We start from the raw sequence: 12,783 nt of genomic DNA on the forward strand, positions 1-12,783 counted from the left end.
CTACTGTACCTGAGTCTGTTCTACTGCTGTATCTGCTGTCTACTGTACCTGAGTCTGTTCTACTGCTGTATCTACTGTCTACTGTACCGGAGTCTGTTCTACTGCTGTATCTACTGTCTACTGTACCTGAGTCTGTTCTACTGCTGTATCTGCTGTCTACTGTACCTGGGTCTGTTCTACTGCTGTATCTACTGTACTCTACGTCCCTCCCTGATACTGTTCTGTTGTATCTAACTCTACGTCCCTCCCTGATACTGTTCTGTTGTATCTAACTCTACGTCCCTCCCTGATACTGTTCTGTTGTATCTAACTCTACGTCCCTCCCTGATACTGTTCCGTTGTATCTAACTCTACGTCCCTCCCTGATACTGTTCTGTTGTATCTAACTCTACGTCCCTCCCTGATACTGTTCTGTTGTATCTAACTCTACGTCCCTCCCTGATACTGTTCTGTTGTATCTACGTACCTCTGTTATGTGGTTCTCCCTGTTCAGTCTGAATGATGTGAAATTAGCCTGGATTAACAGGGCGAAACCCTACTGAGAAGACAGATCAGTCCCAGCACAAACATACTCTACCTACTGGATCAATGGATTCAAGTAATATTGTCCTGTACTGTACTGTAAGCCCCGTGTCCACTTTCAGTAAGCCCCGTGTCTACTTTCAGTAAGCCCCGTGTCTACTTTCAGTAAGCCCCGTGTCTACTTTCAGTAAGCCCCGTGTCTACTTTCAGTAAGCCCCGTGTCCACTTTCAGTAAGCCCCGTGTCCACTTTCTGTAAGCCCCGTGTCCACTTTCAGTAAGCCCGTGTCTACTTTCTAAGCCCCGTGTCCACTTTATGTAAGCCCCGTGTCTACTTTCAGTAAGCCCCGTGTCCACTTTCAGTAAGCCCCGTGTCTACTTTCAGTAAACCCCGTGTCCACTTTCAGTAAGCCCCGTGTCCACTTTCAGTAAGCCCCGTGTCCACTTTCAGTAAGCCCCGTGTCTACTTTCAGTAAGCCCCGTGTCTACTTTCAGTAAGCCCCGTGTCCACTTTCAGTAAGCCCCGTGTCCACTTTCAGTAAGCCCCGTGTCCACTTTCAGTAAGCCCCGTGTCTACTTTCAGTAAGCCCCGTGTCTACTTTCAGTAAGCCCCGTGTCCACTTTCAGTAAGCCCCGTGTCCACTTTCAGTAAGCCCCGTGTCCACCTTCAGTAAGCCCCGTGTCCACTTTCAGTAAGCCCCGTGTCCACTTTCAGTAAGCCCCGTGTCCACTTTCAGTAAGCCCCGTGTCCACCCCTGGGAGGGTGGCTCAGTTGGTACTGTGTGGCGCCAGAGTTGTGGGTTAATTCCCACGAGGGACCAGTATGAAAATGGATGCACTCACTACTGTAAATCTCTCTGACTCACTACTGTAAATCTCTCTGACTCACTACTAAAAATCTCTGACTCACTACTGTAAATCTCTCTGGATAAAAGTGTATGCTAAATGACTAAAGCGTAAAAATCTGTCTTACTACCACAGACCTGTTTGCCTTGTCGCCTGACAGATAGTTTGACACCCTCTCTCCGTCTCCAGGTGACCTCAGTGTGTGGGCTATCTCTCCAGAAGAGAGGAACAAACATGATAAACAGTTTGACACCCTCTCTCCCACCATGGGCTACATCTCAGGTACCAAGACACATGCGTCCACACCAACATTTTACTACGTTTTCTCCCCCATCTCTCCATACTGTGATGTCTTTTCTGTTTTTGTTCTCTCTCTTTCGTTCTCTCTCGTTCTCTCTCTCTCTCTCGTTCTCTCTCTCATTCTCTCTCTCTCGTTCTCGTTCTCTCTCTCATTGTTCTCTCTCTCGTTCTTTCTCATTGTTCTCTCTCTCTCGTTCTCTCTCGCTTTCTCTCTTTCTCTCTCGTTCTCTCTCTCTCTCGTTCTCTCGTTCTCTCGTTCTCTCTCGCTCTCTCGCTCTCTCTCTCTCTCTCGCTCTCTCTCTCTCACTCTCTCTCTCACTCTCTCGTTCTCTCTCTCGTTCTCTCTCTCTCTCGTTCTCTCTCTCGTTCTCTGTCGTTCTCTCTCTCTCGTTCTCTCTCTCTCTCTCTCTCTTCTCTCTCTCTCTCTCTCTCTCTCTCTCTCATTCTCTCACTCTCTCGTTCTTTCTCTCTTTCTCTCGTTCTCTCGTTCTCTCTTTCTCTCGCTCTCTCGCTCTCTCTCTCTCGTTCTCTCTCTCTCGTTCTCGTTCTCTCTCTCTCTCTCGTTATTTCTCTCTTTCTCTCGGTCTCTCGTTCTCTCTTTCTCTCGCTCTCTCGCTCTCTCTCTCTCGTTCTCTCTCTCGTTTTCTCTCTCGCTCTCTCGTTCTCTCTCTCGTTCTCTCTCTCTCGTTCTCTCTCGTTTTCTCTCTCTCTCTCTCTCATTCTCTCTCATTCTCTCTCTCTCTCGTTCTCTCTCTCTCTCGTTCTCTCTCTCTCTCGTTCTCTCTCTCATTCTCTCTCTCTCTCGTTCTCTCTCTCTTGTTCTCTCTCATTGTTCTCTCTCTCTCGTTCTTTCTCTCTCTTGTTCTCTTTCTCTCTTTCTCTTTCTCTCTTTCTCTCTCTCATTCCCTCTCTCGTTCTTTCTCTCTTGTTCTCTTTCTCTTTCTCTCTTTCTCTCTCTCATTCCCTCTCTCGTTCTTTCTCTCTTGTTCTCTTTCTCTTTCTCTCTTTCTCTCTCTCATTCCCTCTCTCGTTCTTTCTCTCTTGTTCTCTCTCTCTCGTTCTCTCTTTCTCTTTCTCTCTCTCTCTCTCTCGTTCTCTCTCTCTTGTTCTCTCTCTCTCTCTTGTTCTCTCTCTCTCTCTCGTTCTCTCTCTCCAGGGGAGCGGGCCAGGAAGTTCTTCTTGCAGTCGGGTCTTCCCTCCTCGGTTCTTGCAGAGATATGGTACACACAGACACACAGACAGACACACAGACAAACACACAGACAGACAGACAGACACACAGACAGACACACAGACAGACACACATACAGACACACAGACAGACAGACAGACAGACACACAGACAGACACACAGACAGACACACAGACAGACAGACAGACAGACAGACAGACACACAGACACACAGACACACAGACAGACAGACAGACAGACAGACAGACAGACACACACAGACAGACACACACAGACAGACACACACAGACAGACACACACAGACAGACACACAGACACACACAGACAGACACACACAGACAGACACACACAGACAGACAGACAGACACAGACAGACACACAGACAGACACACAGACAGACAGACACACAGACAGAAACACAGACAGTAATAGGAATTTCCAGGTGACTAAGGAGAGCAGTCGTTGATAAGGTAATTTAAAAAGATTTTACAAGTTGCTCAACAGAGAATTATAATATTATTAACCTTAATCCTTAACATTCTAAACTGGAGGGAGGGAGGGGGGGGGTAATTTAGCTATTTGATTTTGATGAAACATTTGATTTGATTTATTAGGATCTCCATTAGCCAATGGCGACAGCTAGTCATACTGTGGTCCGACATTACAGACAAAACCATTGAATTTGGCCTTACTGCTATTAGCACATAGAAATGCATTGGATACCAGATTCATACATGGAAAAACAGATGGTCAAAAATATATCAGAGAATAAAGTTTCATTTAAAGTATCTGTCCTGTATCTGAGAGATATAAGAAAGACCAGGGTTGTTATTATTATTATTTGTTTATTTAATTTATTTTGGCGATAAACTACTTCCATATACAGTCTCTTCAGAAAGTATTCACACCCCTGTACTTTACATTTAGTTACTTCCTGAATATAGAATGGATTACATTGTCACTGACCACTAATAGATTACATTGTCATCGGCCAGTAATGGATTACATTGTCACTGACCAGTAATGGATTACATTGTCACCGACCAGTAATAGATTACATTGTCACTGACCAGTAATAGATTACATTGTCACTGACCAGTAATAGATTACATTGTCATCGGCCAGTAATAGATTACATTGTCTCTGGTCAGTAATAGATTACATTGTCTCTGGTCAGTAATAGATTACATTGTCACTGGCCAGTAATATATTACATTGTCACTGGCCAGTAATAGATTACATTGTCACACACAATACCCAATAATGTCAAAGTGGAATTATGTTTTTCAAAGCTTTCACAAATTAATACAAAATGAAAAGCTAAAATGTCTTGAGTCAACAGTTATTCAATCCCTTTGTTATTGCCTAAATAAGTGAATGGGTAAAATGTGCTTAACAAGTCACCCTGTGTGCAGTAATAGTGTTGAGCATGATTTTTGAATGACTACCTCATCTCGGTACTCCACACATCTGTAGGGTCCCTCAGTCGAGCAGTGAATTTCAAACACAGATTCAACCACAAAGACCAGGGAGGTTTTCTAATGCCTCACAAAGAAGGGCACCTATTGGGAGATACAGATTTTTTTTAAAGCAGACATTGAATATCCCTTTGAGCATAGTGACATTATTAATTACACTTTGGATGGTGTATCAATACACCCAGCCACTACAAAGATACAGGCCTTCCTAACTTAGTTTCCGGAGAGGAAGGAAACCACTTAGGGATTTCACCATGAGGCCATGGGGACATTAAAACAGAGTTTAATGGCTGTGATAGGAGAAAACTGAGGATGGATCAACAATATTGTAGTTACACCACAATTACTAACTTAAATGACAGTGAAAAGAAGGAAACCTGTACATAATAAAAATATTCAAAAACATGCATCCTGTTTGCAACAATGCACTAAAGTAATACTGCAAAAAATGTGGCAAAGAAATTACCTTTTTGTCCTGAATACAAAGTGTTAGGTTTGGGGAAAATCCAATACAACAACACATTACTGAGTACCACTCTCCATATTTTCAAGCATAGATATGGCTGCATCATGTTATGGGTATGCTTGTCATCATTAAGGACAGGGGAGTTTTCAGGATAAAAAAATAAACAGAATGGAGCTAAGCACAGGCAAAATCAGTCGGCTTTCCACCAGACACTGGGAGAAGAATTCACCTGTCAGCAGGACAATAACCTAAAACACGAGGCAAAATCTACACTGGATTTTCTTACCAAGATGACATTGAAGAAGAGTCGTGTAAACGCCAGCTGAGAGGCACTTAGGAAGTCCGCTACTGAATCACACACCGTCACAGAATACAGTAATAAACAGTGTGTCCTCAGCCCTTGTGCCTCCAGTCAAACACTATAAACATTTATGAGAACAATCCATAACATTCTACCCTCACCTTGCACTAATAACACTGGCAGATTGTGTATTACAGAAAGGGAAAATATAACAAATGCTAAACATTAACTTTATTCACAGTACACACACACACACACACACACACACACACACACACACACACGTGTGCTGGCATTCTATCTTGTGACCAACGTCTACATGTTTGTTCCCTGTGTGAGGATATTCCATAGTAATGACCCTCTCTGACCCCCAGGGCGCTGGCTGACATGGGTAAGGATGGGAAGATGGACAGGTTGGAGTTCTCCATCTCCATGAAGCTCATTAAGCTCAAACTGCAGGGCACGCCCCTTCTCTCAACTTTACCAATCATCATGAAGCAACCGCCAGTGCCCGCCCCTAACCCCTCCTCTACGGACGCCATGTCCGCCTCGCGCTACGGTACTTTAAAACAGACACGCGGACACACATGCGTAGACTTCTCTTCTGTTCTCAGTATGTCTGTAGATGCTTCATCTTAATATTTATTTTGTCTCTTTAATGTTGTGTGTCTCTCCAGGAATGGGTTCCGTGCCAAACCTTTCTATGATGCCCGGATGCATCGCCATGCTCACCCCTAACCTCTCACCCATGACACCTATGAGCGGCCTCACCCCCATGATCCCAACAGCTACAGGCATGGCCCCCCTGGTTTCCACGTCAACGATGCCCATTCCCTTGCTGCCGTCCATTGGCAGCCCCGCTTTGCCCAACGGCACTATGGGTATTCTACAGCAATTCCCACCAGGGTACATGGGGACAGGTAAGAGGAGGACCGTCTCTGTCTCTGTATGTCTCTCTCTCTCTCTCTCTGTATGTCTCTCTCTGTCTCTGTATGTCTCTCTCTGTCTGTCTCTATGTCTCTCTCTGTCTCTGTATGTCTCTCTCTGTCTCTCTATGTCTCTCTCTGTCTCTGTATGTCTCTCTCTGTCTCTGTATGTCTCTCTGTCTCTGTATGTCTCTCTCTGTCTCTGTATGTCTCTCTCTCTCTCTGTCTCTGTATGTCTCTCTCTCTCTCTGTCTCTGTATGTCTCTCTCTCTCTCTGTCTCTGTATGTCTCTCTCTCTCTCTGTCTCTGTATGTCTCTCTCTCTCTCTGTCTCTGTATGTGTCTCTGTGTCTCTTTGTGTCTCTGTGTCTCTCTCTGTGTCTCTGTATGTGTCTCTCTGTCTCTGTATGTCTCTCTGTCTCTGTATGTCTTTCTCTGTCTCTGTATGTCTCTCTGTCTCTGTATGTCTCTCTCTGTCTCTGTATGTCTCTCTATGTCTCTCTCTGTCTCTGTCTCTGTATGTCTCTCTCTCTGTCTCTGTATGTCTCTCTCTGTCTCTGTATGTCTCTCTATGTCTCTCTCTGTCTCTGTATGTCTCTCTGTCTCTGTATGTCTCTCTGTCTCTGTATGTCTCTCTATGTCTCTCTCTGTCTCTGTCTCTGTATGTCTCTCTCTCTCTCTGTCTCTGTATGTCTCTCTCTCTCTCTGTCTCTGTCTCTGTATGTCTCTCTCTGTCTCTGTCTCTGTATGTCTCTCTCTCTCTCTGTCTCTGTATGTCTCTCTGTCTCTGTATGTCTCTCTCTCTCTCTGTATGTCTCTCTCTGTCTCTGTATGTCTCTCTGTCTCTGTATGTCTCTCTCTCTCTCTGTATGTCTCTCTCTGTCTCTGTATGTCTCTCTGTCTCTGTATGTCTCTCTCTCTCTCTGTCTCTGTATGTCTCTCTCTCTCTCTGTCTCTGTATGTGTCTCTGTGTCTCTTTGTGTCTCTGTGTATCTCTCTGTCTCTGTATGTCTCTCTGTCTCTGTATGTCTCTCTCTCTCTGTCTCTGTTTGTCTCTCTCTCTCTCTGTCTCTGTATGTGTCTCTGTGTCTCTTTGTGTCTCTGTGTCTCTCTCTGTGTCTCTGTATGTGTCTCTCTCATCAGTGGTTTTCAGCAGGTGTGCTGCAAAACGTTCCCTCATCTTATACACCCGGTTGATTAGATTTGGGAGCACCAGTGTCTCCTAAAAACAGCATCATACATTGAACTCATCTTTTATCCATGTTTCAGGCAGTTGTTACAGTTGTATAATTTATTTTTTAAGTCATTTTGATCATTTATTTCACCTGTGAGAATCGTTAGCACTGATCAGGCTGAGCTGTACCACGGCCTCTGTCACAGAGACAAACGGCATGGCTTTAAAACGTAGAAACTCGCTTGTCTCAAACTGTTGAAAAGTAATATAATATTAATATTATAATATTAACAGGGCTGCATTTCTATCTATCTCGTATTCACAGGACGCTCTTAAAGGGGTACACACATTCATCATGATGAGTAAGGAACTTATTACAGGACGCTCTTAAAGGGGTACACACATTCATCATGATGAGTAAGGAACTTATTACAGGACGCTCTTAAAGGGGTACACACATTCATCATGATGAGTAAGGAACTTATTACAGGACGCTTTAAAGGGGTACACACATTCATCATGATGAGTAAGGAACTTATTCACAGGACGCTCTTAAAGGGGTACACACATTCATCATGATGAGTAAGGAACTTATTCACAGGACGCTCTTAAAGGGGTACACACATTCATCATGATGAGTAAGGAACTTATTACAGGACGCTCTTAAAGGGGTACACACATTCATCATGATGAGTAAGGAACTTATTCACAGGACGCTCTTAAAGGGGTACACACATTCATCATGATGAGTAAGGAACTTATTACAGGACGCTCTTAAAGGGGTACACACATTCATCATAATGAGTAAGGAACTTATTACAGGACGCTCTTAAAGGGGTACACACATTCATCATGATGAGTAAGGAACTTATTACAGGACGCTCTTAAAGGGGTACACACATTCATCATGATGAGTAAGGAACTTATTCACAGGACGCTCTTAAAGGGGTACACACATTCATCATAATGAGTAAGGAACTTATTCACAGGACGCTCTTAAAGGGGTACACACATTCATCATGATGAGTAAGGAACTTATTACAGGACGCTCTTAAAGGGGTACACACATTCATCATGATGAGTAAGGAACTTATTCACAGGACGCTCTTAAAGGGGTACACACATTCATCATGATGAGTAAGGAACTTATTACAGGACGCTCTTAAAGGGGTACACACATTCATCATAATGAGTAAGGAACTATGAAAATATTTAGTTTATTAAAAATGGTTAATTTTTTTATTATGGATCAGGGTCGTTAGGAAAATGTACGTGTGCAGCACTGGTCTTTCTTTCATCAAGGTTTGTCATGGTTCAATAAAGGTTGGGAACCAGTGCTCTATATTTCATACAATACTGTTAGCTCCAATGGCAATACCTTAACAAGGCCCGGGGAGCAGTCTGTCTAGAAAGGAAGTGCTGTGTCACCAGGCTCTACTGAGTGGACATCATGCTGTATTTGTAATGAAACCATACAATGTTAATATAAATGGACTTCATAAGGAACTCAATCAACGTGTGTGTCCAGGCATGGCTCTCTCTGCACAGTATGTATCCTCTCCCCTGGGTCTCTCTCCACCGTATGTATCCTCTCCCCTGGGTCTCTCTCCTGGGATCAACAAAGCTACATCACTGTTGGACTCAAGCAGGTAACACAGCCACACACACACAGCTAAACACACAGCCGCACACGCACACACACTCACACTCAAAATAGAATCAGACTCTGATCTCTACTCATTTAGATGCCAATGGACTATTTCTATAACTCCATTATATGATCCCTTTCTCCCTCTACCTACATCCCTTTCTCTCTCTACCTCTATCCCCCTCTACCTCTATCCCCCTCTACCTCCATCCCCTCTACCTCCATCCCCTCTACCTCCACCCCCTCTACCTCCATCCCCCTCTACCTCCATCCCCTCTACCTCCATCCCCCTCTACCTCTATCCCCTCTACCTCCATCCCCCTCTCCCTCCATCTCTCTCTACCTCCATCCCTTTCTCTCTCTACCTCCATCCCCCTCTACCTCCATCCCCTCTACCTCCATCCCCCTCTACCTCCATCCCCCTCTACCTCATCCCCCTCTACCTCCATCCCCCTCTACCTCTATCCCCTCTACCTCCATCCCCCTCTCCCTCCATCTCTCTCTACCTCCATCCCTTTCTCTCTCTACCTCCATCCCCCTCTACCTCCATCCCCCTCTACCTCCATCCCCTCTACCTCCATCCCCTCTACCTCCATCCCCTCTACCTCCATCCCCTCTACCTCCATCCCCCTCTACCTCCATCCCCTCTACCTCCATCCCCCTCTACCTCCATCCCTCTACCTCTATCCCCTCTACCTCCATCCCCCTCTACCTCCATCCCCCTCTACCTCTATCCCCCTCTACCTCTATCCCCCTCTACCTCCATCCCCCTCTACCTCCATCCCCCTCTACCTCCATCCCCTCTACCTCTATCCCCTCTACCTCTATCCCCCTCTACCTCCATCCCCCTCTACCTCTATCCCCTCTACCTCTATCCCCCTCTACCTCCATCCCCCCCTCTACCTCTATCCCCTCTACCTCCATCCTCCCTCTACCTCCATCCCCTCTACCTCCATCCCCCTCTACCTCCATCCCCTCTCCCTCCATCCCCCCTCTACCTCCATCCCCCCTCTCCCTCTACCTTTCCCCTCTCCCTCCATCCCCCTCTACCTCTATCCCCTCTACCTCTATCCCCCTCTACCTCCATCCCCCTCTACCTCTATCCCCCTCTACCTCCATCCCCTCTACCTCCATCCCCCTCTACCTCCATCCCCCTCTACCTCCATCCCCTCTACCTCCATCCCTTTCTCTCTCTACCTCCATCCCCCTCTACCTCCATCCCCTCTACCTCTATCCCCTCTACCTCCATCTCTCCTCTACCTCCTCCCTCTCCCTCCATCCTCTCTACCTCCATCCTTCTCTCTCTACCTCCTCCATCCCATCTCTCCTCTCCATCCCTTTCTCTCTACCTCCATCCCCCCTCTACCTCCATCCCTTTCTCTACCTCTGTCCCCCTCCCTCCATCCCCTCTACCTCCATCCCCTCTCTACCTCTGTCCCCTCTACCTCCATCCCTCTCTACCTCTATCCCCTCTACCTCCATCCTTTCTCCCTCTACCTCCATCCCCCTCTACCTCTATCCCTCTCCCTCCATCTCCTCTACCTCTGTCCCCTCTCCCTCCATCCCCCTCTACCTCTGTCCCCTACCTCCCTCCTTTCTCTCTCTACCTCCATCCCTCCATCTCTCTACCTCTGTCCCCTCTCCCTCCATCTCTCTACCTCCATCCCTTTCTCTCTCTACCTCCATCCCTCTACCTCTCTCTACCTCCATCCCTTTCTCTTCCTCTGTACCTCCATCCTTTCTCTCTCTACCTCCATCCCCCTCTACCTCTGTCCCCCTCTCCCTCCATCTCTCTCTACCTCCATCCTTTCTCTCTCTACCTCCATCCCCCTCTACCTCCATCCCCCTCTAACTCCATCCCCCTCTCCCTCCATCTCTCTACCTCCATCCCTTTCTCTCTCTACCTCCATCCCCCTCTACCTCCATCCCCCTCTCCCTCCATCTCTCTCTACCTCCATCCCTTTCTCTCTCTACCTCCATCCCCCTCTCCCTCCATCTCTCTCTACCTCCATCCCTTTCTCTCTACCTCCATCCCCCTCTACCTCCATCTCTCTCTACCTCTGTCCCCTCTCCCTCCATCTCTCTCTACCTCCATCCCTTTCTCTCTCTACCTCCATCCCCTCTACCTCCATCCCCCTCTCCCTCCATCTCTCTCTACCTCTGTCCCCTCTCCTCCATCTCTCTCTACCTCCATCCCTTTCTCTCTCTACCTCCATCCCTTTCTCTCTCTACCTCCATCCCCCTCTACCTCCATCCCTCTCTACCTCCATCCCCCTCTCTCCTTCTCTCTACCTCATCCCCCTCTCTCCTTCTCTCTACCTCATCCCCCTCTCTCCTTCTCTCTACCTCATCCCCCTCTCTCCTCTCTACCTCATCCCTCTCTCTCCTTCTCTACCTCATCCCTCTCTCTTTCTCTCTCTCCATCCATCCCTCTATATCTCTATCCCTCCCTCTCTACCTCATCCTTCTCTACCTCCATCCCTCTCTCTCCCTCTCTCTCCATCCCAACTCTCCATCCCTCTCTCTCTCCATCTCTCTCGCCATCCCTCTCTCTGGTCCCTAGCTCCAACTCGTCCTCTACCACCTCCCTGGCAGGTAGTTCTCCGAAGACCACTCCCTCTGACTGGGCCGTGCCTCACGCCTCGCGTCTCAAATACAGACAGCAGTTTAACAGCCTGGACAAGCACATGACGGGATACCTCACAGGTGGGTTCTGCTGGGAAATGTAGGCAAACAGATGAGTGGCAGTCCAAGGGTGGCTATAGGTAATGTAGTTTACCTCTGTCAGGTATAGGTAATGCAGTTTACCTCACAGCCAGGTATAGGTAATGCAGTTTACCTCACAGACAGGTATAGGTAATGTAGTTGACCTCAGACAGGTATATGTAATGTAGTTTACCTCAGACAGGTATAGGTAATGCAGTTCACCACAGACATGTATATGTAATGTAGTTTACCACATACATGTATAGGTAATGTAGTTCACCACAGACATGTATAGGTAATGTAGTTTACCTCACAGAAACGTGTAGGTAATGTAGTTTACCCCAGACATGTATGGGTAATGTAGTTTACCTCAGACATGTATGGGTAATGTAGTTTACCTCACAGACAGGTGGGTCACTGGATATTACAGCTATATGAGAGATGGTTGATGTAGCCGTTAGCTTGGTGAAGAAAAGGAAGAAACTACAGCAGACTATTGAAGGTACAGTGCAGTCTAAAATGTCATGTGTTTTGATCTACATCCATTGGCCAGTTTATTAGGCACAGTAAGGTACCTAATTGTTACACAGAAATGATTTAGATATTGAGATAAAAATGAGATAAATATGGCTGACCTTTTTAAGATGCGCCTTGTGATAGGTTGATAGAATTGCATTCTGGGTCTTTTTTTTATTTTATTTTTTTACTTGCAAATTCAATCAATCAAGGTTATGCCAAAAGGCTACAAGGGAAGTCATTTATTTCAGTTATGAGAAATGGACTGAGGTTGCTTTGTTCTGTGTGTTTCAGGTCCGCAAGTGAGGAATGCCATGGCAACCACTCTGCTCACTCATACACAGCTGGCCACCATCTGGTGAGTACGCCTTCATCATCATCATCATCATCAACTTGTACCTGTATAAGAACGTTTGACCACAGTAATGTGTGTGTGTGTGTGTGTGTCAGGTCCCTGGCTGATGTAGATAAGGATGGGACGCTAAGAGGAGAGGAGTTTATTCTGGCCATGCATCTAGTGGACATGGCCAAGACCGGACGACCCTTACCACACACACTACCGACAGATCTAATTCCACCATCAAAGAGGTACACACACACACACACACACACACACACACACACACACACACACACACACACACACACTACCAACAGATCTACTACCACCATCAGAGATACACACACTCACCCTCGCTGTTTCTTGTAGGG

At 46.4% G+C, this 12,783-nt stretch overlaps 1 protein-coding gene across 1 annotated transcript in view; it reads left to right on the top strand.

The window, feature by feature from the left end:
• LOC115124936 (intersectin-2-like) overlaps positions 1 to 12,783 on the top strand; it is a 155,877-nt gene that overhangs the window by 90,673 nt on the left and 52,421 nt on the right. Inside the window, exons 3-11 of the mRNA XM_065025865.1 lie at positions 1,556 to 1,648; positions 2,823 to 2,886; positions 5,478 to 5,662; positions 5,781 to 6,023; positions 8,731 to 8,851; positions 11,414 to 11,556; positions 12,367 to 12,430; positions 12,523 to 12,660; positions 12,782 to 12,783. The exon at positions 12,782 to 12,783 is cut by the window's right edge and continues 87 nt beyond it. Of these exons, the coding sequence (XP_064881937.1) occupies positions 1,556 to 1,648; positions 2,823 to 2,886; positions 5,478 to 5,662; positions 5,781 to 6,023; positions 8,731 to 8,851; positions 11,414 to 11,556; positions 12,367 to 12,430; positions 12,523 to 12,660; positions 12,782 to 12,783 (1,053 nt within the window). The remainder of the gene's footprint in view (positions 1 to 1,555; positions 1,649 to 2,822; positions 2,887 to 5,477; positions 5,663 to 5,780; positions 6,024 to 8,730; positions 8,852 to 11,413; positions 11,557 to 12,366; positions 12,431 to 12,522; positions 12,661 to 12,781) is intronic.

This window comes from Oncorhynchus nerka, linkage group LG12 (assembly GCF_034236695.1).
Source record: "Oncorhynchus nerka isolate Pitt River linkage group LG12, Oner_Uvic_2.0, whole genome shotgun sequence".
Classification (NCBI taxonomy): Eukaryota; Metazoa; Chordata; class Actinopteri; order Salmoniformes; family Salmonidae; genus Oncorhynchus; species Oncorhynchus nerka.